This window comes from Melanerpes formicivorus, unplaced genomic scaffold (genome assembly GCF_026170545.1).
Source record: "Melanerpes formicivorus ecotype bairdi unplaced genomic scaffold, bMelFor1.0.p_v2 SCAF_27, whole genome shotgun sequence".
Lineage (NCBI taxonomy): Eukaryota > Metazoa > Chordata > Aves > Piciformes > Picidae > Melanerpes > Melanerpes formicivorus.
The window spans coordinates 1,083,836-1,111,797 of NW_027142379.1; the positions used below are offsets into that span (position 1 = coordinate 1,083,836).

General features: G+C 44.2%; 2 protein-coding genes across 5 annotated transcripts; one reads left to right on the plus strand and one right to left on the minus strand.

Annotated features, from left to right (window-relative positions):
• The first annotated feature begins 1,144 nt into the window (after nt 1-1,144).
• AP1AR (adaptor related protein complex 1 associated regulatory protein) lies at nt 1,145-18,288 on the plus strand. 2 transcript variants are annotated; one of them, XM_068153831.1, is made up of 10 exons: nt 1,147-1,410; nt 3,952-4,000; nt 4,761-4,787; nt 5,595-5,620; nt 6,412-6,508; nt 7,290-7,388; nt 10,147-10,208; nt 11,204-11,277; nt 12,486-12,614; nt 15,759-18,288. In XM_068153831.1, exons 1-10 carry the CDS (start codon nt 1,334-1,336, stop codon nt 16,022-16,024), a joined length of 906 nt encoding a protein of 301 aa, XP_068009932.1. In that variant the 5' UTR covers nt 1,147-1,333; the 3' UTR covers nt 16,025-18,288. The 2 variants fall into 2 exon arrangements, with proteins under 2 accessions (XP_068009933.1, XP_068009932.1); XM_068153832.1 differs by lacking the exon at nt 7,290-7,388 and having other exon boundaries at nt 1,145-1,410.
• Nucleotides 18,289-20,662: 2,374 nt separating this feature from the next.
• Nucleotides 20,663-26,303, minus strand: TIFA (TRAF interacting protein with forkhead associated domain). Of its 3 annotated transcripts, none has more exons than XM_068153834.1 (2): nt 25,973-26,303; nt 20,663-21,951 (listed from the first exon to the last, which is right to left on the minus strand). In XM_068153834.1, exons 1-2 carry the CDS (start codon nt 26,286-26,288, stop codon nt 21,371-21,373), a joined length of 897 nt encoding a protein of 298 aa, XP_068009935.1. In that variant the 5' UTR covers nt 26,289-26,303; the 3' UTR covers nt 20,663-21,370. The 3 variants fall into 3 exon arrangements, with proteins under 3 accessions (XP_068009935.1, XP_068009934.1, XP_068009936.1); XM_068153833.1 differs by having other exon boundaries at nt 20,663-21,954; XM_068153835.1 differs by having other exon boundaries at nt 20,663-22,356; nt 25,973-26,046.
• Nucleotides 26,304-27,962: the final 1,659 nt, after the last annotated feature.

The window sequence follows — 27,962 nt, forward strand, 5'->3', positions numbered from 1 at the left end:
TAGCTGAGGGTCTGTCCCTAGAGCTCTTCAAGGTCAGGCTGGACAAGGCTCTGAGCAACCTGATGTAGTGGAGGATGTCCCTGCTGACTGCAGAGGGGTTGGACTGGATGACTTTGGAGGTCCATTCCAACACAAACCATTCTATGATATGATTTTATGAACGTGGCAGGCAATTTACAAAGACCTGTCAGGCTTGACAGCTTTTCTCTTTGGGGGAAAAGCATAATATATGTTGCCAAAATACCAGTTCCCTGAAAAAAAATAGCATCATCCTGAGGCATCATAAACTGTGGGAATACTTCTGAGACCTTTCTCATATTCCTCTTGAGTCACATCAATACCTGTCACCTTCTGTAATTCATTTGTGGTTATTTTTATTTCTCCTTCACCTTCATTCTCACTTCCAAAATGCAATCACTGTAATGCATCTTTCAAGGTTGACCTCACAGTTCCAGGGGAAAAAAAAGAATTGGGAGCTCAGCTTGCATTAACTTAGTATATTCCTCCCACCTTCTACTGCTCTTCATTATGCCTTCCTGGGCATAATCCCAGGATTATGTCCCAGAATCTGGTCAGACAGCTCATTTGGCAACCAGTTCATTCTTCCACGGCTGAGATACCACTTTTAGCTCTCTTAAATGAAAGGCACCAACTACAACCACACACAGAGCCACGGAATCACTAAGGTTGGAAAAGACCTTTGAGATCGAGTCCATCTGCAACCTAACTACCATGACCGCTTAAACTACATCCTGAAATGCCACACCTACAGCTTCTTGAGGAGGAGCTCCGGGAGGCTTGGGGCAGTTTGAGAAGGTTTGGGGCAGTTTAAGGAGGTTTGAAGATGTTGGGGGTGGTTTAAGGAGGTTTGAAGAAGCTTGGGGTGGTTTAAGGTGGTTTGAAGAGGTTTGGAGCTCTTTAAGGAGGTTTGAGAGGGTTTGGGGCTGTATGAGGAGGTTTGGGAAGGTTTGGAGCTGTTTGAGGAGGTTTGGGGCTGTTTAAGGAGGTGTGGAGCCGTGTGAGGAGGTCTGGCGGGAGTTCAGGCGGCCGCCTCCGTCTCCTCCTCCGCCATGGCGCGCGGGAAGGGGAGGGCCGGAGCCGGCAGGGCGGGGCTGGCGCGCGGGGCTTGCGGCGTCCGCCCCTGCGCAGCGGCCGCGGCCATGAGGCGGAGTGCGCGGAGCCGCCGCCCGGCCCTTTGTTCCGTGGGGGCCCCCGTCGTCGCCGCCCGGTCTCACCGCCCGCCTCTTTCTCTTTGCCGCCCGTGATGGCAGCAGGAGCAGCGGCGGCGGCTTGAGCCCGCCCGAAGGGAGGAGGAGCCGCTGCCCAGGATGCGATGGGGAACTGCTGGGCGCAGTGGTGCTGCGGGCTCTTCTTCCGGAGGGAAGCCGGCCGGCTCCAGCGGGGCGGAGGGTAAGCGGGCAGCGCGGATACCCCTTCTCCTCCCCGGGGCGGGGAGGTGCTGGGCCCGCCCGGCTCCGCCTTCCCTCCTCCTCCTCGGGAAGGTGAGAAGCGGCCGGGCTGGAGGGCCCTGAAGCGGCCGGTTCCCGTTTCCCGCCGAGGGCTTTGGCGGCGGGACGGGGATACCTTGGGGTAGGAGGTGCGTGACAGGTAACGCAGCAGTGCCCCGGTGTGGGCCCAACAGGCAGGGGCCGGTGGGTGAGGAGGGGCAGTGGGTCAGGGTCTGGGGGGACCCGGGCTGTCCCGGCGGGTGGACTGAAGGCAGGAGAGAAGGCAACGCGGAGCGGCTGCTTTGGCATCTCCGCATGATGAAATGAGGCTGAAGGGTTGCTCAGCTCAGCGCAGTTTGCAGGGCTGCTGGTGACACGTTTCCAGAGATGGCTTCGGCTAACTGTCACTAGGGATGTGCTTACCCCTTAGTCCTCTCCCACGGCTGTTTTTCCAGAGGAAGATTGTTCAAGTCAGCTGCCAAAAGCCGTGCAGGCTGCTGTGTCTGTGCAAAGCTGGAAACCCACCAAATCTGGGATATGATCTGGTGCTCTCTGAGTCAGTGGCTGCGGCTGTTGGGGCAAAGGGTGACTCCTCTAAAGATGAGAGACACAATCATCTGAAAAACGTTCACATATCTTATAAATATGTCACCTGTGTTTTGTTCTGCAACGCTCAGTTTGTGGATAAGATGCATGCCAAAAAAGGACTTGGTTTCGTTCTGTGTGCTTTACCAGTGTTTGATGCTTAACAATTATTGTTGACTGATACATTAGGATTGAAGTCATTCCAGATGGATACACTGAGCGTTTTACACATTCCAAACTCGTGGCCTTCTATCAGATGCATCTGATGTTCTGCTTGTCCTGAAGAGCTCCTAGGAATGCTTTTAAGAGAAATGGGTGAAGGACCAGGAGAGTGTATGTAGAGGATGCCTGCTTGTATTGTCAGTACTCCCTGAGAACATCTGAAATGCCTGAACAGTTGGCCCTTAAGTTTTTGTTGCTCTTACTGACAAAAATAGGTAATACCTGTAAGGTTCTTGCTTCATCTGTGTTTTGCTGTGTCTCCACTCATAGGCTAACAAACTTTTTTAGCAGTCAAGTGTAGTGATAGTAAATCTCCAGGAACTTCTACTTACCCTGTAAATTATTGCTTTGGCTGTGGGGTCTCTTTGGGCTTTTATTTTTCCTCCCCTCAATTACTTTTAACTGCTTTGTGAGCACTGGGAGACATCTCCTGACTGACTTCCAAAGGAAAATATGATGGAGAGAAAATAGGATACGATCAAAGTCATTCACACTTTGGCTGGGGTGTTGATTTTTAGTACAGCAGAAGTAGGTGTTAGTTGGAAGTACAGAAGGAGCTTTTTGTACAAGCACAGAGATGCCTGAGGCTCTGGGTTTATTCCTGATAGCAGTCAGCACTTGCAACTGGAAACTCCAGTTTCCCCAACAGTTCAATGAAATGGATGTTGTAGTGAAGTGCCAGTGTGCATCTGAGTGTTCTTTTGGGTGACAGCCAAACCTCTTTTGCTAGGTAAACATGTGCTCAGGTAACTTAATACTGTGTTATTTTTCTAGAGGACAGTGTTAAGGTAGTTAAAGGATCAAGGAGGAGACTGATGCCCTGTATAAAATTAGACTGTCAATAATTTTGTAGTTAAAGTGTTGTCTTGACTTCTCTTTAGATGTTTTTCTCTAAGCTTCAATCTTCTGGCTGTGCCAAGCTGTCACAGCAAAATGTATTGTTTAGCACTGATGTTGTACAAGATGCTCTACTAGGAGAGGCTTCAGGGAGACCTTAGAGCAGCCTTCCAGGACCTGAAGGGAGCCTGGGACAAAGCTGGAAAGGGACTTTTTACAAGGGCTTGTAGTGTTAGGATGAGAGGGAAGGGATTGAAGCTTGAGCAGGGGAGATTTAGACTGGAGATAAGGAAGAAATTCTTTACAGTAAGGGTCGTGAGACACTGGAACAAGTTTCCCAGGGAGGCTGTGGATGTCCCCTCCCTGGAGGTGTTCAAGGCAAGGCTGGGTGAGGCCTTGAGCAACCTGGGCTTAGTGGGAGGTGTCTCTGCTCAGGGCAGGGAGTTGGAACTGGATGATCTTTCGGGTTCCTTTCAACCTAAACCATTCTATGAAGAGCTCAGTGTCATGATGATCAACAGATACTGCCTGGAATAATGTTGTTTTTTATTTACAGTATCCTGAAGGTATTGCAGAACATGCTAAATATCTTTACATCATGAGTCTAACATCCTGATGAGTGATTTCTTCTCACTTGAGGGTGTTGGTCTTTCATCTAGCTCTACAGATGTTTACATTCTTCGGCCTCTTTCTGCCTCTAGCAGTGATGCAAAGCACAGGGCAACAAATAAATGTGTTTAATACATGAGGATGTGCTTTCTATTATACTTCTTAATTTAAAATAGCTTCTAGAATGCTTTCAGGCATGTTTTCCTTCTGAAGACTATTATGAAGTGTAACCACGGACTTATCTTTCCAGATCAAAGTATTTTAGAACCTGTTCAACAGGAGAACACTACACTATAGAGGTGAGTGCTTACACCTGCAGTGATTTAAAAACACAAGGAGTGGGGGAAAGCTGCATTCTAACAGTGCCTTTTCTGCTTTTGCAGTTTATTTACACTGAAATCTGGGTTATTCCAAACTGTTGCTGCACTGGGTGGTGGGGGAAATCTGTTTTGGTGCATAGCTTCCAGCTGTAAGAGAGTTTGCTCCTGCAGCAGCAGAAATAGGGTAGAAAACAATGTTCTGTCCTCCTCCCTAATGGTTGTTATCTCCTCCCAAATTGTTACTCATGTTCTGCTGGAGTTAATGTCTAGGTCCATAGGATTCTTGCAGTATTTCACTGCATGCAGGCTGACTGTTCTGAGAATAGTGTGGAGAATTTCCATTTGCTTTGGGTGTCTGTGGTAGCTGAACTTCTGCTGGATGAATTTATGCAGCTCAGAATGATTCATGTGTTCTTGCTTGCTTTTTGACTAAGGAGATTTCATTTTTATCAGGGCTCTCACAGAAGCTGTAGTGAGACACATGAAATATGTTTTTAATTTTGACTCTTAGGAGAATATAATGTTTAAGTAAAAGCTTAAGGAGATGGGTCCTAATCCATGGAGATGGGTCCTACTCTAATCTTCTCTCTGCAAGTAGGAGCTTTCAGAAATTGTGTTGATGTCCTGCTGTTACCACTGGAGTAGTTTGTCCAAGACAGATTAAATATGTAATCATGTTTGTATGTCATTGCAATTCAGTATACCAAGTCACTAAAGGTTGTTTGCTTTTTCTTTGCAGTTTGAGAACCTGGTGGAAAGTGATGAGGTAGGTACCTGGATCATCGGGTGAAACCTGCCAGTACTACCCTTAAATGGTTCCAAGATCTGTATCTTCATCCCACTTCATGCCATGATGTAGACAGAAATTGCAGGGTTCTTGTACTTTGAGTTTTGCCTGCTCCAGAAGTGAATATTTAAGACTTTGGGAGAGGTGAAGACCTAACAGAAAACTGGTTGGGGGGAGTATGGGACATAATCCTTTCAGGAAGAGAGCATGATGGACGTTAGGGAGGAAAAAGGAGGGGAAGAAATGAGTGTGTGTAAGACTTAGAGAACTTTTTCCTGGTGTAACTCTTGTATAAGACTCAGCAAATGCTCTCTGTCAGAGAACAGAAATGGACCTGGGTTGCTTTGCTTTAGGAGTGCTCTGTCTTTCCAGTTTTGCATGAACTGGCTGAGCCATGCTTAAGAAAAAAAGTAGTTGGCCTTAAAACTTTACTCTTGATAAACTGAATTCAGCTTGATAAGGAGTGGGGGACACCACATTTTCAGTACCCTGCCCTGTGTTTAGAACCATGAGGACTAACACTTTGGTTCCTGAAACACACCACTGCAGTGCCTATTTTCAGAGGGAAGTACTTCTTTACTTTGCTTAGCTACCTCAGTTTATTGCACGACAAGAGTTATTGCTTTTTAATTCCATATTAAAATGAGGACTTTTCTCCCTAATTGTAAAGCCAATATATGGGAGAAACCTATCTCATAGGATTTTCTTTCCCATCTTAAAATGGATTTGATTTGGATTCTCAGACTCATGGGTGGTTTTGTTTTGTTTGTTTTTTGTTTTTAACAGGGGGAAAGCCCAGGAAGCAATCACAGGTAAGACTCTTGAGATTCAGGAACTTTTCTTCCCTCTGTGACTATTTTTCAGAGCTTCTGTCAAAATCCTGTCTGTCTTTAAGTTGTCAGATAGCTGGAGAGAATGCATGTCAAAGTAACCTCAATGCTTAACCATGTCAAAACAGAACAGATGACAGCCCACCTGTACCAGACAAAATGTATAGCAAAGGGAATCTTTACTCTTGCTCCCAAGATCTGCATTTGAAGTTGTACAGGTGTTAGTGCAGTGATTTTTCTCCTTTTTTCTGAGCATGTTAATGTTTATGTAAGGAGAAGAAATTGGCATATACCAAACCTTATCAAACCTTGCTTTGCAAGTATGCTTTCTATGAAGGTACAAAAAATGCTTATCAAACCTTGTTTTGCAACTGTGCTCTCTATGAAAGTACCAAAAAAAGTGCTTATAAAACCTTGTTTTGCAGGTGTGCTTTCTATGAAGGTACAAAAAAATGCTCATGAACCCTTGCTTTACAGATGTGCTTTCTATGAAGGTACAAAAGAAAAACGTTTATGAAACCTTGTTTTGCAAATGTGCTCTCTGTGAAGGGACAAAAAAATGCTTTGTGAGAGTAAGGAGTGGCAGAGTTGTCCTGAGTAAACTGGAACTTTGGAACCCTGCTCTCAGGAGCAGCAGGCCCAAAGCACAGTTGTTTGAATTTGCATTAAAGGGCCAGTGGAGACAGACTATCTGGATGTGTTGAAGTGAGACTTAGTGTTGTCATGCCTAAATAATAGATGGAGGCTTTCTGTGTTTTCTCCCATGCTTTTAGACCTCTGACTGAGGAAGAAATTGCTGACTTGAAAGAAAGACATTACGACTCCATTGCTGAAAAGCAGAGAGTTGTTGATCTGAAACTTCAGTCAGAGGTAAGCAGTTAGGAGGACTGGTAGGGGACAGATAATATTTCATTGAAAGTAATTAAAATCAACCATGAACACGAGGAGATTCCATTCCCATGAGTGGAACAGTGGGGTTTTGTTCATCAGTTGGCTTTTTTTTCCTGCTCAAGATATAGAGAGCTTGCTGTATGACACTGGGTTCATCAGAGATTGCTTTTTAATAGCTTCTTAGCTGAAAAAGTAGAATGAACAGACTGCCTGCCTGCCTCAGATCTGCTGGATTTACTTTTCTTTTTGAGGAAAGGCAAAAGGGGGACTGTACTTGATTCAACTCCTGTGCTCCTTTTATTCCCCCCTTCCCCCAAGCTTTTCTTAAGGGTAAAACCCCTGCAATTTGTCATTTTGTCTTAGTGTTGCAGCAGAATATGGTGTAGAAAACAACACAAAACTTGAGAAGGACTTTCAAGTACCAATGAAATATGCAACTGAAAATAAATATTAAGTCTAGCTGTGCAGTTCACACTAAAATGCAAGAGGCCTTTAGACCAAATCACTAATATTGATGTTTGTTCAATAGGATAATGTTTAATAATCTACATTTCTTGGGATGTTTGGGGCTTTTTTTGGGGGGGGAGGGGGAAACTGCTAGACTGAATTAATGAAGCACAAAATGTTTATGGCTATAGAACCTTTTTATTTTCTTTTTGCTTTCTAGTAGTTCTTTTGTTTTATTGTATTTATGGCTATATTGATAGGAAGATAGATAGGTTCTGCTTTTGTTAACCATTATTGTTTTGTTCATATACAGTTAGCCTTACAAGAGGAGAAGTTAAGAATAGAAGAGGAGGCTTTATATGCTGCACAACGTGAAGCAGCCAGGGCAGCAAAGCAGAAAAAGCTCTTGGAGGTGAGGGGAAAAAGACCCCAATATATATCAGAGCTTCTGTTCTGTCATTCTTTGTATGTAGACTTCCCTGATATCTTTCACATCTAAGGAAATGTAATGAGGAAATGGCTTTGGCTTGTAAATTCCAGTAGAGGACAAGCCATGATTCTGAAAGTAGAGCTGAAAATTACCAGAATTGCTTGAAACAGCTTATGGTGCTAAATATAAATATTGAATAAGAGATGCAAGCAGCTTATGTTGCTAAGCATAAATCTTGAATAAGGGGTGTATGCTTTCAATCTATAATTACTTTAACAGGCTTCTTCCATTATATAGAAGTTTACGGGTCTTTAAAGTAAATTCTGCCTTTCTAGTGAGAAAACTTGAGAGGAAGCACAAATCATGACATTTAGACTTGTAAAAATGTACTTTGTATGTTTATGTACCTGTTCCTTATCTCTGGTTTGTCTTAACATGAAGATAAATGTGTCTAAGTCATCTGAACTTACTGGTGACCCTGCCTGGAGCAGGTGGGTTGAATTAGGTGACCTCCTGAATTCCCTTCCAATCTGAGGTGTTTTTATCATTTTGTGCCACTAAACATGGGATGTGTCTTCAGCTAGAAGTAAATGTTCAGATTAAGACTAATTGAAGAAGTCTGAAATCCAGAGTAGGTACAGGGGAGATCTTGTCTATATTCCAGAGTGAATAGAAAATGCTCATTTCCAGACTGATGGGGATGTGAGTTTTCATCTAATATTCCTGCTGCTAATTATAGGTCTCATCTCACATTTCTCTTTCAGTCTTCTTGCTGTTCGTTATGGGAGGGTTAATTCTTTCTGACCTTTTTAGCTGGCTGCTTTTTTTCCCCCTTGGTTTATTTTAACACATTTGGTCTATGTACAGTCAGCAAAAATAGCTTCTTTTATGGCTTGCTTTGGGTTTTGTAGAAGCTCTGGACAAGAAGTTCTATTTTTTCATGTCTTTCAGTATTTTTAATATGCACATCTTAGGAAGTGAGATGGAATGAATGCATTATAAAGACTTTAATTTCCTCCTCTCACGAAATGAGTTCCACTTAACCTCCTTTACAAACAGCCTCTCCCAAAACCCATAAGGATTTCTAAGGAAGTGTTTTTTTGTGTAGATATGCATCAAGCATTTAACCTTTCTAAATAAACCAGAAGCTATTTGGAATCCATAACTCAACTTTGCTCTTTGGGCAGAAGTCTTCTAAAGGAGAAAATGGCTTTTCACTGGGAGTTTGGCATCCTTGAAACTCATTCGGCTTGCTGATGATGTTGCCCTACTAAATGTCAGGGCCTGTAACAGCAGAGAATTTGAAGAGATGTGTATCCTGGAACTCAGAGTGCTAGATGTCTGTGACCTGGCCAAATGGGTGGGTAATTTAAATTGGATATTATGTGGGCATATGCATCTGGAAAGAAAAGAGCTGCCCAAGTCAGTAATTGATTTTCACAGACTTGTTAACTATGTTGGTGCCAAGTTTCTGTCTCTTTTTTTCCCCTGCATATTAATTCTTCTCATCTCTAGCCACCATTAGGTGATGCTTCTGCTTCTATACTTCCCATTTCTTTACTGGCTTCAATCTTTTGATACTTATTTAAAACACCAGAGACTGAAAGTGTGCCAAAAAAACAAAGCCATTATCATGCTGGGATTGAATAATGCTGTCTGATCCAGTGCAATTATCTGACAGGACTACCCAGCAAAGAGCAATTCTTAGAAGGAGCTGAAGTTGACATTAAAAATTCTAGGTTATGTACCCCTGCATTTCTTCTGCAGGGGCAGCTCCATTAAGGTTGAAAATAAATAATATTCTTTTTCAGAAGATAGAGTAGCTGGATACACCAGACTTGTCTATAAAACTAGCTCATTCATTTTTACCTTACTTGGTCATAATCAGTGAACAGTTATTGCTTCATAACTGATTTGCCCTTAATCCCATAGTTGCTGTGCCCCATTTATGCTCTTAATTTCTCCAAGGCAGGGAAAAGAAATTTCAGACAACTTCAAGTTGTTTAGTCCCCCAAACTAAAGCAGAACCCTATTTCCATGACATCTGTAGTCCTTCTAAGCACAAAAGAAATGCATTTAGGGCTTGTGTCTTGCATTTTTCATTCTGGTTTTGATAGTGACACCATGAAAGCTTTCTACCTTAAGAGTGTAGAGGTATTAATGCTTTTGGCTCAGGAAGGCATCAAAGCTTTTATTAATATGAATGAAGCACTTAGTGCTGCTGCAGACAACCAGAGGAGAAGGGAGGGTGGCTTTGTATAGGGATACAGCTAGGAAATCCTTTACTTTCTAAATCATGGGCTGACTGTTCTTGTGCACAGACCAACCCAAATCAAACATAAGCCAAGGGTCAGTTGTGTGTGGAAAATATTGTGGCTTAAGAGGAGATACCAGAGGACAGATGCAGCCATGACTGAGGTGGTGTTCATGTTTTGCACCAATTGATGCTTTTTTTGGTGCATGATACAGGTTGAAACGTTGAGAGCTCTACTCACAAAGCTAGCTTTTCCCTGGAGAGATTTCTGAGCTTATAAACAGTAGCAGTTACATGTCATGAGCCCTTCAGCAGCACAAAACCTGACCTTTGAGTGCAAGTCAGTCTCTTCCTGACTTGTCCTTAGACTGCTCTGAGGACCAGGACAGTGCATCTTCTCATGTCACAGCTGGGGAAATGTTTAGTGTGTTGAGTAGATTGCTCTGACTGCGTTCAGCTTTTTCAACCATTTACTTCTTTTGATAGCAACGTAGACAGCAAAGGATAGCCCAGAGAGCACATGCTGTTAACAATGGAGAATATCAGAGGTAAGATGTAAAACTTTAATCAAGACTCATGATTTTTTCACTCCTGTTCCTCATCTCCTCACAAAAAAAACCCCAAATCCCTGTTTTTCAAGCCTTCCCTGTGCAGCATTTCTAACCAAAGGGTTACTGAAGGCAAAACCTGTGTTCATATGGAAAATATTGATTAATATAAAAGCATTTATGATTCGGATATAGAAAATCGTGGCTAATATACAAACATCTGTTATTCAGAACCCTCTTTGAGATGCCCAATGAAAAATACACACTAATTAAATGGAGAATTGAATAGTTTGTATAGAATAGAATAGAATTAACCAGGTTGGAAGAGACTTTTGAGATCACAGAGTCCAACCTATCATCCAACAGGTTGGACTCAAGGATCTCAAAGCTATCTTCCAACCTGCCTGTTACTTCATTAGTATCTTCCTTTTCATTCTCTTCATTCCCACCTTCTGTGTTCAGTGTTTGGGGGGGAAATAACCCCCACAAACGACCCTCCAACTAATTAACTGTGAAAGGGTAGAGTTTAGAAGCTCTCAAATCAAGTTTTGAGTGGAAGAGAAATAGGAGAGACTTTTAGTTGGGGAAGTGGTTAAAAAAGGAGGTGTGAAACCCAAGGTTTTATGGCATGTATAGGGACTAGCCAGCTTCTAAAAAGAAAGGACTGCAGTAGGGGGACTTCAATTCATTAAAGGAATTGAAAATGAAGGAGGCATTATCTTAAGGGACAAAGGATGAGAGGGGAAGGATTGTTTTGTGACAGAAGCTAATTAATTTTTGACTGAAAATACTGTTAAAACTTGAGCAGAAGCTCAGGCTGAGAGAATGTGATGAGCAGAACTGGGAAAGGCCTTTTGTAGGTCATTTTAATAAAGATTTTAGTCACAGGTAGATATGCTTTGTAGCACAGACCTGGGGGGGGGTGTGAATTAACATATCTTTTGCAGCATCCTTAGAGGCTTCTAAAGCTAAAACCCAGTGCATTGTTCTTACAGCTCTGTGGCAGAGGAAGATCTTGATGCTTTCTTAAGAAATGCAAAATTCCAGTATGAAGCTTTTAGAAGTAGTAGTAAGTCTTCCTTGTTTTATCCATGTCTTTAAACATTATGTGTCTGAGGAGCACAGAGTGCTGTTTCTTTTTCTACATAAACATCATTCATTTAGGTGGGGGTTGGTCTCTTCTCTCTAGTTTCAGGTGATAGGATGAAAGGAAATGGCCTGAAATTGTGCCAGGGGAGGGTTAGGTTGGAGGTGAGGAAAAATTTCTTTGCTGCAGGAGTGGTCAGGAGTTGGAACAGACTGCCCAGGGAGGTGGTGGAGTCACCATCCCTGGAGGTGTTCAAGAAACCTGTGGCCATGGCACTTGGGGACCTGATTTAATGACCCTGGTAGGGTTGGGTTGAAGGTGGGACTGGATGATCTCAGAGGCCTTTTCCAACCAAAACAATTCTGTGGTTTAGAAACTTTGCATTTCTAACTCGTGGTGCTTCAAGTGCTTGAAAACCACAGCACATCCCACTTGTGCTGCAGCCATTCCAGTTCTCGAAGCAAATCCTGTCAGCAGCCAAGCCTTGGGCATGGATTTTGTTTTACTAAGGCTCCTCAACCACCTTTGTGGAGGCAACATCAAGGCAGTGAACTTCTCTTCTAAAACCTGACTGTGCATTAAAGATGCAACTGTGTGGCTTATTTAATCACCTCCTAGTAGGATTCTAATTATTTTGCTAATGGTTAACTTCTTTTTCCTGATGAGGCACAGGAGAGGATTTGGCTGCCTGCATTTAAAAATTCCACTCAGTTTAGAGGAAAAGGATTTTATAACCTTCAATCCCTAAGTTTTATTTATATATGATAGTAACTATGAGGTTGGAGGACTGGTGATCATTCTTAAGGAATGCTGCCTGTAGTTTGGGAGGTTTGGGGGCAAGGATTGGTTTTGGGGTTTGGTTTTTTTGCAAGTCTTCACACAAATCAAGCTTCCAGCATAGTAATTCCCTCTATAATCTCAATCAGACTGTATTGTTAAATGACCTCTTGTGATAGTCTGTTGATGTTGGCTGTTTAAAAGCTGCTGTATCATCTCTGATGTGATGCATGAAGTGCTTTTTCAAATGTTCCTGAGCTCTAAAGGCCACAAAGCACAATACAGATTTTCTTTGTGAGTTTTGCATATGGAACCACAAACTCATATTAACACATTAAAAATCCTTATGGAACCACAAACTCATACTAACACATTAAAAATCCTTACTTTCTTCTTTTTTCCTCCAAATATAGGACTTTCATCTGATGCTACAGTGCTGACACCCAACACAGAGAGCAGTTGTGACTTAATGACCAAAACAAAATCGACCAGTGGGAACGATGACAGCACTTCATTAGATCTGGAGTGGGAAGATGAAGAAGGTATTTAACCTGCCAGCCAGTTTCATTCTGAGCTTCCAAGTTAAAAATGCTGACTGTGTGAACTGTCTTGGTTGTGAAGCTGTCATTTTCTAAAGTGGTTTCAAACTGAATTGTGATGGATTTCTGTCAATTCTGTCATGAATGGGGTTGTTCATCCTGGAGAAGACTCCAGTGGGACCTTAGAGCTGCCTTCCAATAGCTGAAGGGATCCTACAGGAAAGCTGCAGAGGGACTTTTGGTCAAGGTGTCTGGAGGCAGGACAAGGGGATGGTTTGAAGCTGAGGGAGAGCAGGGTTAGATGGGATCTTAGAAAGAAATTCTTCAGTACAAGGGTGGTGAGACTCTGGAACAGGTTGCCCAGGGAGGTTGTGGATGCCTCCTTTTCTGGGAGATGTTCAAGGCCAGGTTGGATGAGGCCTCGAGCAGCTGATTTTACTTGAGAGGTGTCTCTGCCCATAAAGGGGGGAGATTGGAGCAGGAGATGACCTCTTGGGTCCCTTCCAACCTGAGCCATTCTAGGATTAAAGTGTCAACTATTTTTTTTAAATGGAAAATGGCTTGTTTTGATAAATGCAGTTATTTCTCTGAATGAATTAACTTCTCTGGATCTCCTGCATTATGTGGAACTGACCTAAGCTCACACCAAAGCCAATGGTAAAGAACTGGCGCCCTCTTGTGCGCATGCAGCAGAAGGCAGCTTGCTCTTTGCTTTAACATGTTGGAAGCTGGGCAGGAATCTCTGACCAAGCAGCAAGGTTTCCTTAAACCCTAATCCTTTTATTATAACTTATGCTGGAAAATTAGGTCTGGAATTTCAGGAGAGTATCCCAACTATCCTGAGTGCTGCTGTTACAGGTGTATTTATTTTTCCTCTTCTCTTTAAATCTGCAAAAGCTTCTACTTTCAAAGCTACTCCAAAATGTTCAGGCCTTGGCTCAGGAGAAGCTCACCAAGCATAACCTAAGATTTCTTTCATCCAATGCATAGCAATTTTTGTTTTGCTTTAATAGGCTGCTTTTGACAATCTGTGTGTGGCTTCAGTGTTTAGTGCTGTCAAGAGCAATAGTTCAGAAGCCCACTCTAACTTTCTCAGATTTAACCAGAAGTACCCAGCAGCATCATCTCTTTTTTTCATCTGGTGTGTGCAAAAGCTATTGGCATTTCAGAGGAGCTGAAGCTAGGGCAGGATCATGCCTGTTGAAGTGCACTGGATTTTACACTGAGAGTAACTAGCACCAGTGCAGAAACAGTGTTCTAGGAACTCTATATTTACACTGTCCTTAAGAAATGGGAACATTGCATTCTCTGCTGCTTTTACAGATTGAGATGTCCTCCCACTCTTGTGTACTATCTTTCTAGATAACTACTGAATGCCAGATATGACCAAGATTTAGTCTTTATCTGCATGCAGAATTGCCTTGCTCAGTTGACTGGTTGAGGTTCTTGTTGAATATGGCTTTCTATTATCCTTGCTGGGAATTGAATTACATTTAGAATTAACAACCTGTGATGTTCTGCTCTTCATTGTTCTCATATCACTGTCATACTGACTTAGGTTTCATCTAGTTTTGAGGTGAGTAAATAGGAACACTCATTTTGTTGTGTCACTCTGGTTCTGGCTCCTACTGGCTTGTGCTCTTCAAAGGGGAGTGATTTTTAAGAGGTAGTGTATTTCTTCTCCCTGGCAACCTCAAATCTGAAGAGATGGTAACATAACCCATGGAAGATTGCTTGTGCTTGAGAACAACTTGTTGTCATGGCTGCAAGGAAGGAATGTGGTCATCTGAAAGAAGTGCTAGACAGTGGTGCAGGGGCTTGGAGGTATTTTTGGTAGATCTGGCCCAACTTAAGTGTGTTAAAACAACCTCCTTGATGGGGTTGACTGCTGGGGATAGGAGGTGGAGTTACTGCGTGTGCTAGGAGTGTTGTCATACACCATGCTGACAAAGATAGCATCTCTGATGTCTTTCTGCAGTCTTTGATGTTTGGCCTTGCTTTGTGTGAAATCAAAGAAACCTTTTCAAACTGAAGACCTTTCCTGAGCAAATGCACCCAATACCTGTCTAAAATTTACCTGCTCTTTAAAATGTTTCATCTTTGTGATTAAATTACAAGAGCAGCACAGGATTCCCCAGACATTCAGCTTCTATGGAAATAGCACTGCACCAAAAGTCTTCTAATATTAACATGGCCATAATGGAAGGCAGCAAGCTGCATATCTAGGAGGCAGAAACATTGCTAGGGAGTTGCTTCACTGTGCTGTCTTCCTTAGAACTCTGTAAATCATTGCCACTGGTGGCTGGGTTTCAACTGGGCCAAAACTGACTGCAGACTGTGGTTTAATCATAGAATTGTTTTGATTGGAAAAGACCTCTAAGATGAAGCCCAGCCATCAACCTAAGACCATTGTGGCCATTAATCACAGTATCACAGAATGTTAGAGGTTGGAAGGGACCTGCAGAGATCGAGTAGAACCCTCCTGCCAAAAGCAGGATCACCTAGGGTAGTCCACACAAGAATGCATCCAGGCAGGTTTTGAAAGTCTCCAGAGAAGGGACTCCACAACCCCATTGGGCAGCCTGTCCCAGTGTTCCATCACCCTCACTGTAAAGAGGTTTCTCCTCTTCTTGAGGTGAAACCTATGTTCACGTTTGTATCTAATGACATGGAGAGAATGGGAGGGTGTGATCAGGGCCAGGGAACATCCATAAGGATAGAGGCCAAGTAGGGCTTGATGTTTTACTATGAAAAAGAAGTTGAGAGATTAGCATCCCCAAACTCTATCAAGATAAATGATAGTAGAAGCTAAATGGGTTGGCTGGAATAATTTCAGACCCCAAGCTCATTTCACTATGGGTCTTGGAACTCTTCCCAACAGTGAGTCCCATATGAGCACTTACTTTAGTCCTGGAATCATACAATCACGGAGTAGTTTAGGTTGGAAGGGACCTTAAAAGATGTTAAGGCATGTCCCCAGTTGCCATGTCCCCACATTTGCTGAGCACCTAATGTGAGCACCACCAGCAGAAAAAAGCTGCTGCTGCTGCGGAGTCAAAGTACCCGATTTGCCAGAGGCTGCTTGTTTCTCCTGATGTTCTAACACAAAGCGACTTCCCTCCAAAGCGGTCTTTCTCCTTGTTGCAGGCATGAACAGGATGATTCCCATGAGGGAACGCTCCAAAACAGAGGAGGATATCCTCCGGGCAGCCCTGAAATTCAATAGCAAGAAGACTGGGAGTAATGCAGCCTCAGCCTCGGATGACTCCAACGGGCTGGAGTGGGAGAACGACTTCGTCAGCGCCGAGATGGATGACAACGGCAACTCCGAGTACGCCGGGTTCGTCAACCCTGTGTTGGATCTCTCTGCATCTGAGGGCAGGAGAGCTGACTCTGGCCACCAGGACAGATAGTGGTGCCCTTCCTTCTCTGTGACCAAATGGTGAAAAGTGAAGTAGAATGTACAAAGCTGATTTGCTCTTTTATAAGCCGGTTCCCTTTCTACGTAGGAATGGATCAGCAGGGAATGGGAATGACTTGCTCTCTGAACTCGTTCAGAATTAAGTGCAATTTTATCATCTACCTTCTAAACTTTTATGAAAACTGGAATGGTTTTATTGTGTATATTTCTGGGTTTCATGTAAAATGATCTGCACTAATTGAAGCTTCGTAGCTTGACATTACCTATATTTTAACGAGCCTTTTTTTGGGACCTTTTTACTGGGTTTGGTTCTAAGATGCATCTTTGGCCTAACATTTATCTCAGTCTGACATCATTGATCAAATACTTGAATATAAGAAAATCATTTTAAGAGTTTTATTTCCATCCTGTGCTTTGACTGGTTCTTTAGAGGGTGTGCTTAGCCAGCTTCAAGATAAAGCTCACACTTGGCAAGCTTCAGTTTTTCCCTGCCTAGCTTAAAGTCTTCCTAGCCTTGTGTTGTCCTCTTCCCATTTCCTTTTTTTTCTCTATGCTAAGCACAGCTAACTTCAATAAACATAACAGAAATCATTGGGTTAGGTAAAATACTGTCTTGTATAATATGCCAGACTTAGTGTGTGCTAGATAGGAAGCCAACTGTAAAAATCCTTTGTGTCAAACTGGACATTTTAACCAGTATCTCGGAGAGAACTGGGAGGACCAAAGTTTTGATGTCCATGCCCCTCTGAACAGACCAACATCTGTTACTACACACTCCTTAAAATTCTTTAATTGGGGAAAACTTGTAATACCTCAGCTCAACTGGAAAAATTTGGAACAATTTGGAAAGCAACATTCTCTGAGCAGACTGGGGAAGGGGTGATTGCTTTTCTGCTGGGGTGGGGGAAAAAAACCCAAGAACCTAAAACCTGAACTCCTGTAATCTGCATTTTAAAAGGGAAAACCCCCAAACTTGGTTACAAACCAGCATGCTTAAGTGCTCAAGCTTTTTGGTTTTTGTGCCTCTAAACTGGGGAGTTCATACTGCTAACAGTATGGCCAGTGGGAACAGGGAGGTCATTCTGCCCCTGTACACTGCACTGGTTAGGCCACACCTCGAGTACTGTGTCCAGTTCTGGGCCCCTCAGTTTAGGAAGGAGGTTGACTTGCTGGAGCATGTCCAGAGAAGGGCAACAAAGTTGGTGAGGGGCTTGGAACACAAGCCCTATGAGGAGAGGCTGAGGGAGCTGGGGTTGCTTAGCCTGGAGAAGAGGAGACTCAGGGGTGACCTTATTGCTCTCTACAACTACCTGAAGGGGGGTTGTAGACAGGCAGAGGTTGGTCTCTTCTCCCAGGCAGCCAGCACCAGAACAAGAGGACACAGTCTCAGGCTGCACCAGGGGAGGTTCAGGCTGGAGATCAGGAGGAAGTTTTACACAGAGAGAGTGATTGCCCATTGGAATGGACTGCCCGGGGAGGTGGTGGAGTTACCATCACTGGAGGTGTTCAGGAGGAGACTTGACAGGGTGTTTGGTTGCATGGTTTAGTTGGTTGGGTGGTGTTGGATGATAGGTTGGACACAATGATCTTGAAGGTCTCTTCCAACCTGGTTTATTCTATTCTAATGTGGAGGGAAATCCCAGGAGGTGTTCAGTCACTGCAAATCTGGTACCCTGTATCCTGTGATCTCCCCTGGTTTTTAATGCAGGTTATACTTCTTAGAAGGAGATGACTGAAGAGAATGTGTAAACCACTTGTAGATCTCAAGCTGTCCCCAAACTTTCAGTAAAGCCATTCTAATTTACTGTTATTTTGTGTAGCTGTCTTGTTTTTCCCGGAAACAAGAGGAAGGGAGGTGTAACTTTCATGGTGGAGTAGAAGCAACACAGTGTGAAGGAGCAGATCTGCATCATCACAAGAACTCAATTTCTTGGTGTAAGTTGTGTCAGTTTTAGACCATCTGAGCCTCACTACAGTGTGGTCCTCTTGAAAACACCACACACTGGGGTCAAATAGGTACAAATACCAACAGTAATGGGTAGCTAAATCTTGCTGGTAACATTCCATTTCCTAATTTAAGATGGTAGCTGTGTCCCAGCAAATGTTTTGCTGTAATTATCTTTGCAATGCCTGTAAGAAGCTTTAAAAACTTGTACACCTCAAATGTATATTTTGGGTTTGGCATAAACTGTGTAACTTCTCCTGAATGTTTATTTGTATACTATTCCTATGGAAATGAAAGCAACTTTCTCAACATGTAAATAACACCTTTTTTTTTCTTTCTTTCTTTTTTTTTTAACCTGTTGAAACTAAAGTACCCTGCAGTGGTCACTACTTTTTCCTGACCAGTGAAGATGAGGTTTGACTTGCCCTGACCATGCTTTGAGGAACTAAACTAGCTGATAATCCTGTGTGTAGAACGAACAAGCACTGAGGAAAAAGGAAGCTGACTCCGGCTGGAGGCTTTTATCATGATGGGCATGTTCTGTAGCCAGGGTTAACAGCATTCTTTGCTTTTGTTTTTGAGTGCACCACCCTGAGGGACTCGAGGAATTTATGGTCCATATTTGTGGGAACTTAGGGATTAGAAAGATTGTATAAGCAGCTCCTGTAAAATGTGTACCTGTACAAATTTCAAAGGCATTAAAATTTGCAGTCAGACTTGGATTTGGCAGTGTTGCATCTGTGGCTGGTTTTGTGGCTGCCAGGTCATGCCTAGTGAAAACATGGGAATTGTTAAAATGTTACCCAAAACTACCTCTGCATCAGCTAACTAAGGAAGGTTTAAGCTGTGTCCTGACTGAATTCCATAGCCCCCTTTCTTGAGACCCGTTGGAAGGGAAACTGACAAGCTGTGGTAACAGACTTGGGGAACTTGAAGCCCTCCTGTCAGAAACAAGATGTTTTTCATGGAGGTGATAGGTAGAAGGTTGGACTTGACCTTAGAGGTATTTTCCAACCTTAATGATTCTAGGATACCAGTTATACCTGTCTCTGTGCTGAAGTTGAGCCATTGTTGAATACAAAAATCATTTGATGTGACTATTTGGGCAGTCTGTTCAGAGTTACTTGGTTAAAATAGAAGTTTCTGCATCTTTTCTGTCATTTGTTCCATGCCTGTGAACACTAGAACAGCAGAGACAAGCAAGAACTTAGGCAAAATCTTGTCTGCCTCTGTGTGTGTAGTGCTCCTCACAACTACATTGGCCGTACATCATTGACAGTCTTGGGGTGAGGGGAGGCAAACAGAATCTGTTTCTGGTGAACAAAGTAGGTTCTGATATGTTTATACTGTAACTCTTCTTCACTCAAAACTCACTTCTGCTGGTCAAATCCATGCAGTGATAGGATCCTCCTAGGAGAAGATTCATCTTTAATATGTATTTTGGAGATTAGAATAGAATTAACCAGGTTGGAAAAGACCTTCGAGATCATCAAGTCCAACCCAACACCATCTAATCAACTAAACCATGGCACCAAGTGCCTCATCCAGTCTCTTCTTAAACCCCAGGTAAATACAGTTCTTGAAACCATTACATTGCTCTAGTTTCATTTTTTATGACCAAGATTTTCTTCAGGTTCCTGGAAGTGTGCCTAAGGAGTGCTTTGCTCTAGATCTGTGGAGCCCCTCTGGCCAGGGTGAATACAGAATCCACTGCAATGCAGCACTCTGGACTTTGCAGACCAGACAGATTTTTCTCAGGTAAATACTGGTTGTAGACATTCCTGTTGCTACACTGCACTTGAAAATCTGAGATTGAGGTTGTCACTTTCTTTAGATACTAGCCTAGAAAGTGTAAGCAATTAATATGATCAATATTTCCATCTTATTCTTTTTCATTTGCAGTTACTGGTTGCTCTGTCTCACTAAAGGATAGGAGAACTCAGATCAAAAGCATACAGAAGGCAAGCAGCCAACAGCTAATGGGAATCTGCAAGCAGTAGCACTGTCAGTGGTGTCATGGAGATGCCTGCTCAGGTTTGTTTTGTTAAGCTGAGGGGCTGGGTGTGTGATGGAGGCATTTGTGCCAAGGCAGCAGCTGAAGTGCACATCTAGGCCAAAGACTGAAGTGTCAGAACCTAGTTCAAAGAGCGGAAAACATGGGAACGAGGAATTTTTGGCAAGGATGAGAGTTTCGGTGCCTCTGCCAGGACTTCCACTTGTGGCTGTTTGCCTTAATCAGCTTGGGTTATGTTGTGCAATTCCCCTGCCCTTCCCCCAGTTATAATTGGTTTTCCTGTCATGATTAAAGCTGAAATGCATCCTGATGTTTAGGGATGATGGTTTCCTTCTTTTTCACTCTTGTGTGTGCTCTGCTCTCACTCTTTCCAGTGTGTATTTTAAGTAGGGGAGGTTGGAGTAGATGATTTCTAGGGTTCCTTCTAACCTAAGCCACTCTGTGAACTACTGAACAAAAAACAAGTGCTGATGACAAGCTGAGCCCCTAGCAAAGTAGCTGAAAACAATTAACTGAAACAACCTGAGGAATCCTTAAATGAAAACAACATTGTAAGAGAGCTTGGGAGGGAGAAGGGGTAGAGGCAGAAAACTTGCTGAAAGTCTTTTAGTCTTCTCTTGGAGCAATGCCACTTTAGACCAGAACAGTGCCAAAGACAATTTCTTGGCTGGATTGTCCTAAAGACTTTTATTCACCATAAGTGCTTTTAGGTTGTAGTTGCAGACCTTTACTGGGCAACCAAATGCTTTTATTAACAAAACTTATCTGGGTTTTTACATACCATGGCATGGTTATTTACACTCACGAACAAAAGTAGTTACCTTGCAATAAAAACTTCATCAAACCTAAAAATAGAAGAAAAACCTTATTGCAAAGTTAATAAAAACATAAAATGGCTTAAAGTGCATCAAAATCAGGAAGTTACAGCCTAGGCCTGGAAATACTGCTGACAATTTCATGTCCAAAGCAAAGCACAAAGTACAACAAATGCAGCAAGGTATTATGGCTATACTTGGTTAACCGAAGGCTAGAACACTGTTCTGCATGCTCTGTATTAATTAATGCTTGTTAAATATACCTTCAAATCTGTGGGCACAGTTCTTGAATTGAGTCTGCTGCAGAGATTTGAGTGGCCTTCCATCTCCCACATGTTTTATGAGGCAAATGGTGGAGATCAGAGAGCACGCATGCCCTGGTGAAGAGTGGCCAGAGTCTGTTTCTGTTGAAAAAGTATGGTATGGCTCTGCTGAGAACAGCAAGGAAGACTGCTGTGCAGTGGTGAGAACTATCAAGAACAGTGGACTGAGACAACAGCCTTCCATTATGAAAGTTGAATGGTTTTCAGATGATCCAGATCTGATCCAGCCTCCTTCTCCCTGCTAGCAGGACTCATTTTCATCAATCTCTATGGGGTTTTTGCCTTGGGAGGAGAAGGAGGAAGAAGAAGAGCTATTCTCTGGTATAGGCTGCAGTGATGGCAGGTATCTTTCTTGCAAGATTGGCACTGCAGCCAAGTGTAAGTGAGTCTCAAAGTAATCCATGGCCTCCCCTTCTTGAATCTCTGCTAAGATCTGGTAGTCCCCAAAACAGATGATGCACTTCCAGGGCAGGTCAATTTTGTTTAAGTACCCCAGCTCTGTTTTGTCCACCATCAGTTTTGTTTTCTTGCTCATGTTCTTTATCTCGAAACAAGATTCTGAGCTGTTGAGCTTCCTGTAGAACTGCAGTGAGAACTGAATGCGAGACACGCGAGCGTCCAGCAGGTTGTAGCGGCAGATGGTGGAGTCGCGACCGAACTTGGCCAGCTCATCCGCCCTGACCTGTTCTCGCTTACAGAAGTTCAAGCACCGAAACATCATCTTGTCTTCTTGGCAAGGATGGTAAAAGGTCAGGTGGAGACAAGTCACTGTTTCTTCAGTGTCAGCTTGTTCGTGACAGATCATGATGCAAAGAATTGGAACTACTGAGAAAGGGAAAAAAATCACAGCATCAAAACACAGAATCAAAGAATGGCAGAATGGGCCTCAAGGATCAGCTGGGTCCAATCTTTCAGGGAATAGAATAGAATAAACCAGGTTGGAAGAGACCTTCAAGATCATTGTGTCCAACCTATCATCCAACACCACCTAATCAACTAATCCATGCAACCAAGCACCCTGTCAAGTCTCCTCCTGAACACCTCCAGTGGTGGCGACTCCACCACCTCCCCGGGCAGCCCATGCCAATGGGCAATCACTCTCTCTGTGTAAAACTTCCTCCTGACCTCCAGCCTGAACCTCCTGAGCTGGCCCTGTCAAGCTGAGTCTGAAATCTGTTCAATATAGGGGAATCCACCACTTCCCTGGGAGGTGATTCCAATGTCTAACTGAAATCACTGTAGTATCACAAAAAATTTCTTTGGTGTGGCATCAAAATACTTCATACGTTATTGTATCACAGAATGCTAGGGGTCAGAAGATCATCCACTCCAATCCCCCTGTCAGAGCAAGATCAACCAGGGCAGGTCACACAGGAATGTATCCAGGCAGGTTTTGGAAGTCTTCAGAGAAGGAGACTCTACAACCTCTCTGGGCAGCCTGCTCCAGGGCTCCAGCACCCTCACAGTGAAGAAGTTTTTCCTTATGTTCCCATGGAACCTCCTCTGCTCCAGCTTGCACCCACTGTCCCTTATCCTATCACTGGACATCCCTGAGCAGAGCCTGGCTTTGTCCTCCCAACACTGCCCTGCACATCTTGATCAACAGGAATGAGATCATCCCTCAGGCTCCTCTGCTGGAAGCTAAAGAGCCCCTACTGCCTCAGCCTGTCCTCATAAGGAGGTGTTCCACTGCCTTCAGCATCTCTGTGGCTCTGCACTGGACTCTTTCAAGCAGCTCCCTGAGGTCCTTCTTGAACTGAGGGGCCCAGAACTAGACACAATATTCCAGGTGGCTATGTGTTATCTATAGCAAAACGGCTGACAGTAAATGCAACAAAGCCACTGGAGTGAAGAAGTGGGAGTTGAACACACCACTTGGCTAAAGCTTGTTGGGTGACCACAAGATTATCTGGGCCTGCATGCTCTGTTTCACAGAGTGGTTTTGAGACTAGGTGGTCTCACAACCATTGACTTAAAAATGCAGTCTGACAGTAGGCAGTAACAATGCAAATGTATGAATAGTGTGTGTGAAAGAAAAGAGTGTACAGATGTGACAATATATGAAGTGAATGCAAAAGCTGGAGTATCAGCAAGACCTACAGGAGAAATTGTGTGCAGCTCTGGCCATTTCCCTGCTTGTCTATCAGAAAATCCCAGCTACCTGCTGCAGAAGTACTTAACCAGCACTGAAAGTAACAAAACAACTTTTGCTGGGTTTTGGATGTGGTTTGGTTTTGTTGGGTTTTTTCCCTCCTAAGCTTCTCACCTGCAGCACAAAAATGCTTGTTTATGAATTAAATTCTGTTCCAAAGACCAAATGCCTGCAGTGCTGACAAATAAAATCAGTGTGACACCTTAGGAAACATGGTCATCTGGTCCCTTATACCTGATCTGATATATCTGATACCTTATACCTGAAAGCCAGGATTTTTCTCCACTGAAACTTTGTCTAAAGGAATAAAACGCAGAAAAGCAGAGAATGAGTCCCCAGGTACTCAGCAGAGCAACACATGAGCAGCCATTCACCTGGAATCACATACTGCAGGTATTTGTCATGTTTCTCCTTCCAGATGACAATAAATTCTCATTTCATACACTAATCCTGAGCTTTCTCACTGCCTTCATTCAGTGAATGACGCTGAAGAGCACCTCACAATTTATAGTCTGCTTGTTTTATGAGATGAATCATCACTGCAGGTGAGCATCCTGGCTTGTGGGTTAAAACCACTCTACACAAACAAGCAGCACAGTGAATGGTGGGGTGTCTATCAGCACATCACTTTGCATGAAGCTTCAACATTTCCTCCTCTTTATACCCTTAACGCAGAAACAGCAACAATTCTCAGGCAGTAGTTGAGCAACCTCAGCTGCTTATTGAAATAGGCTACAACAGTGCTTCTACCAAGCTTGGAGGATTAGAGAAATGGATTGAAAGTTGCTCTCAGAGCTCACAGAGGAAATGCCCTCTGTGCTTTTGACAGAAGCAGAGAGAGATGATGCCCTGCCTTTTGCTGTTCTGCACCGGTAAGAGGAAGTGATGTTACATGAGGTCAGCTTTGGTTGAAGGGGAAAAACAAGTCCTTCCACTTACTTTGCAGATCAGCCTAGAGACTGTTTTCTGCCACAAATTCTGGTTACAAATTAAAAGCACGGTCTGCTTCAGTTACTGTCTTCCTTAATTGATTTCTGAGATGCATCAGGACTGGACAAAATATAGGAACATTAAAATATATATATATATTGAGAAATCTGCAGTGTATATGAGTGTGCATCAGATCAATGTAAAGCCTTGGTGTTTCTCAGCAAAGCTGAGGTTGTTTATCAGTAGGAGAGGCACTGTTGTAGCTGTTTACTCACCTGCTTAGGAAATTTACGAAGTGGTTGCATTTATGAATGAGGGAAAGGGAAAAATGGCCACGGACTGCATCAGCAGCACTTCCACGGACCCTGATTATCTAGTCATGATTCACAGATTGCATTGGGTTGGAAGGGACCCCCAAAGGTCTTGTCTAACAACACACACACACACACCCCCTTGCAGTCAGCAGGGACACCTCCAACTATACCAGGCTGTCCAGGGCCACATTGAGTCTGATCTGGAATGTCTTCAGGAACAGGGCCTCAACCTGATCTGTATTGTGTTCCACCTCAAGCACCCCAGCTCAGCTGCTGCATCCTGTGTTGAAGGTTTATTGAAGTTGGACTGAACATTCCATGTGAATACTGTAAGAGTTTCTATTTACTAGATGTATTGGAGAAAGACTTCAGAGAACTCCAATCTGGAGAAAGAAACTTTCAATAGCTACATTCAAACTTCTCCTGCAACTGTTAAGGGAGTCTGGTGCATTGCTGTCTGTACCTTAATTTGGTTCAAGGCATGATGTTACCTCTTTCCTATCTCCCAAAAACAATCTCCTGTGTGCTTTTAGAGGAGAATGACAGAGTAGTAACAACAAGGACACACAAGTTGAGAACCACAGGGCTCCTACTTGAGCATTTAACACTATTCAACTGCTCCAAGTTTCTACCTATAGCTTTCACTTTTAACCACACTCAAGTGAGGCTGGGGCACTGCTCAAAATGATTTTCAAGCACATGCCACAAGGCTTTTTGCCTCTCTGAAATGCCATGCTGTGCTCACTAGCCATACCCTTTGCCCTCTGCAAGAGATTCCAACCACAAACTCCACTCATCCCCAGGCAGGTTTGTCCTGCATGTTGCTGCAGACAGCAGTCCATAGGCAAATATACTTCTGTCAGTTCCTAACTTGGGAGCTTGTGCTTGGATTTAAATATTGGAAGTTTCCTTCCCCAGTTAGGAGTTCTCTGAAGTCTTTTTCCCGTCTGATACATCTAGCAGATAGAAACTCTTCTAGTATTTACATGAAATGTCCAGCCTAACCTCAATAAACCTTTGACACAGGACTCGGGAGCTGAGCTGGAGATGCCCAAGGTGGCAAATATGCAAGTCTTGAATAGATAGCAGGGTCTGTAGGAGCAGCTGGATCGTTCAGTGGGCGCTGCTGAAGCAGGCAGTGCCCATTCTTCCCTTTCGCCCATTCTTCCCTTTCCCCCATTCATAAACGCAGCCACTTGTAAATTTCCTACGCATGCGAACGCACAGCTGCAACAGCACCTCTCCCACTGACAACAACCGGAGCCGTGCCGAAAACACCATCTTTGCTGGAGAACGTGCCTGAGCTGCGTCCCACAAAGCAGAGGCACCTCACCCCGCCCAGCTCGCACCCTGCAGCTCAGCTGCGGTCCGGCAGGGACGGCAGCTCCCCAAGTCCCCTCGGCGCTCGCGCTCCCTTAAGTCCGCTCCCAACCGGGCACCGCCTCACCTTTAGGCAGGAAGGCGGGAGCGCCCCCCCCCGCCTCCGGCTGCCGTCCGTCCCGCCTTGGACGGTTGGCACGGAGCGAACTTCGGCTGCCAGCGGCTTTACCGGCTCCTCTCACCCTCGGTAGCTCGGCGGCGGCTGGCGGGAAGGTGCGGAGCGGCCGGCGGTAGCGGCGCTGGGCCCTCCCCGTGGGGGTGGCTGTGAGGGAGGGCGGGAGCGGACGGTCGGGGAAAGGGCGGGAAGGGCTGGCAGGGCTGGCGTAGCCTCGGAGGCGGCGCTCCGGCGGTGTTTGCCCGTGTATGCCGAGCTTTCCTTCCATTATAGTGAATAAACTGGGGGCAATTTAAAAATGCATAGGTTAGCCTTAGCTTTCTCTGAGATTGATCTAAAACTCTTGCTTTGGTGAGGAGCTTAATCGAGGCAGCGCTGGCAGGTATGCGATCCACAGTGTGCAGGCTCAGGTTTCTGCAAAATAATTCCAGCTTCATCCCCAAATGAAGGCTTGGAAGAGTAAAACGCTTTGGTAAGCATCACGTTGGAAGCATAGCAATTGACTAATGATTTTTTTTCCTTAAGTCTTTGTTTGTTTGCTGGAAGCAACAGTGGGTTTTGCGCTGCCTCTGGGGAAAGCCCCTGATCTTCCCTTGTCGCTGATCTCAGCTCCGTGGAAGACTTTCGGTTTCACTAGGAATCCTGAGGCAGCCCTGCCATCTGCTAGGGAAAAAAATGAGCAATTCTCTCTCATTCGGCTGCTTTGCTTTGTTCCTAAGCCCAGAACAGGAGGCGAAATGCAGGGTTAAAAAAGCCAGCCTGCTCCACCTCAATCCGAATCCCAGGTCCTCGATGTCCTCCTTTCCTCATGCTTGGACAGTGTTGTGAGTGGCAACTAACTGCTGTAGGCTTGATTGCTTTGGCACAGGGTGAAATGCTCTGTTGGTTCACATCAACTGCTTGTTTTTTTCATGTGGATTCTTTATTGAACAAACAGGTGAAATCCTGGTGGGTCAATAAGTTCCTTTTGTGGCTCTTGTGGAATGGCTCTTGTCAAATGACCTTGACAAGCAGGAGAGGTGGGTCCGTGCCAACCTTATGAAATTAAACAAGACAAAGGTGCTGCACCTGGGTTGGGGCGATCCCAAGCACAAATCCAGGCTCAGTGATGACTGAATTGAGAGCAGCTGTGTAGAGAAGAGCTTGGAGGTGCTGGTTGATGAGCTGGTTTGACACGAGCTGGCAGTGGTTGCTAGCAGCCCAAAAAGCAAATTGTATCCTGGCCTCCATCTAAAGATGTGTGGCCAGCAGGACAAGGAAGGTGATTCTCCCCCTCTGGTCGAGTGAGACCCCCCCCTGGAGTTGTGTGTCCAGCTCTGGAGCACCCAACACAGATACACAGATGGAATGGGTTGCCTGGGGAGGTGGTGGAGTCGCCGTCATTGAAGGTGTTCAGAAGGAGACTTGATGGGGTGCTTGGTGCCATGGGTTAGCTGTTTGGGTGGGTTGGATTGGTTGATGGGTTGGACATGATGATCTTGAAGGTCTCTTCCAACCTGGTTTGGTTTATTCTAATAAAGGTTTATTCTAATAAAGATACAGAGAGGGTCCAGAGGAGGCCACAAAGATCATCAGAGAGCTGGAGCACCTCTTCTACAAGGACAGGGTGAGGGAGTTGGCTCTTTTCAGCCTGTAGAAGAGAAGGCTCCAGGGAGACCTTATAGCACTCTTCCAGTACCTGAAAGGGGCTACAGGAAAGCTGGAGAGGGACTATTTATTAAAGGCATGTGGTGACAGGACAAAGGGAAATGGTTTGAAACTAGAGCAGGATAGGTTTAGATTGGACATTTACTGTGAGGGTGGTGAGACGCTGGAACCGGTTGCCCGGACAAGTTGTGGGCAGCTCATCTCTGGGAATGTTTAAGACGAGGCTGAATGAGACTAAGCAACCTGGTCTAGTAGGTAGGTGTCCCTGCCCATGGCAGGGTGGTTGGAACTCGAT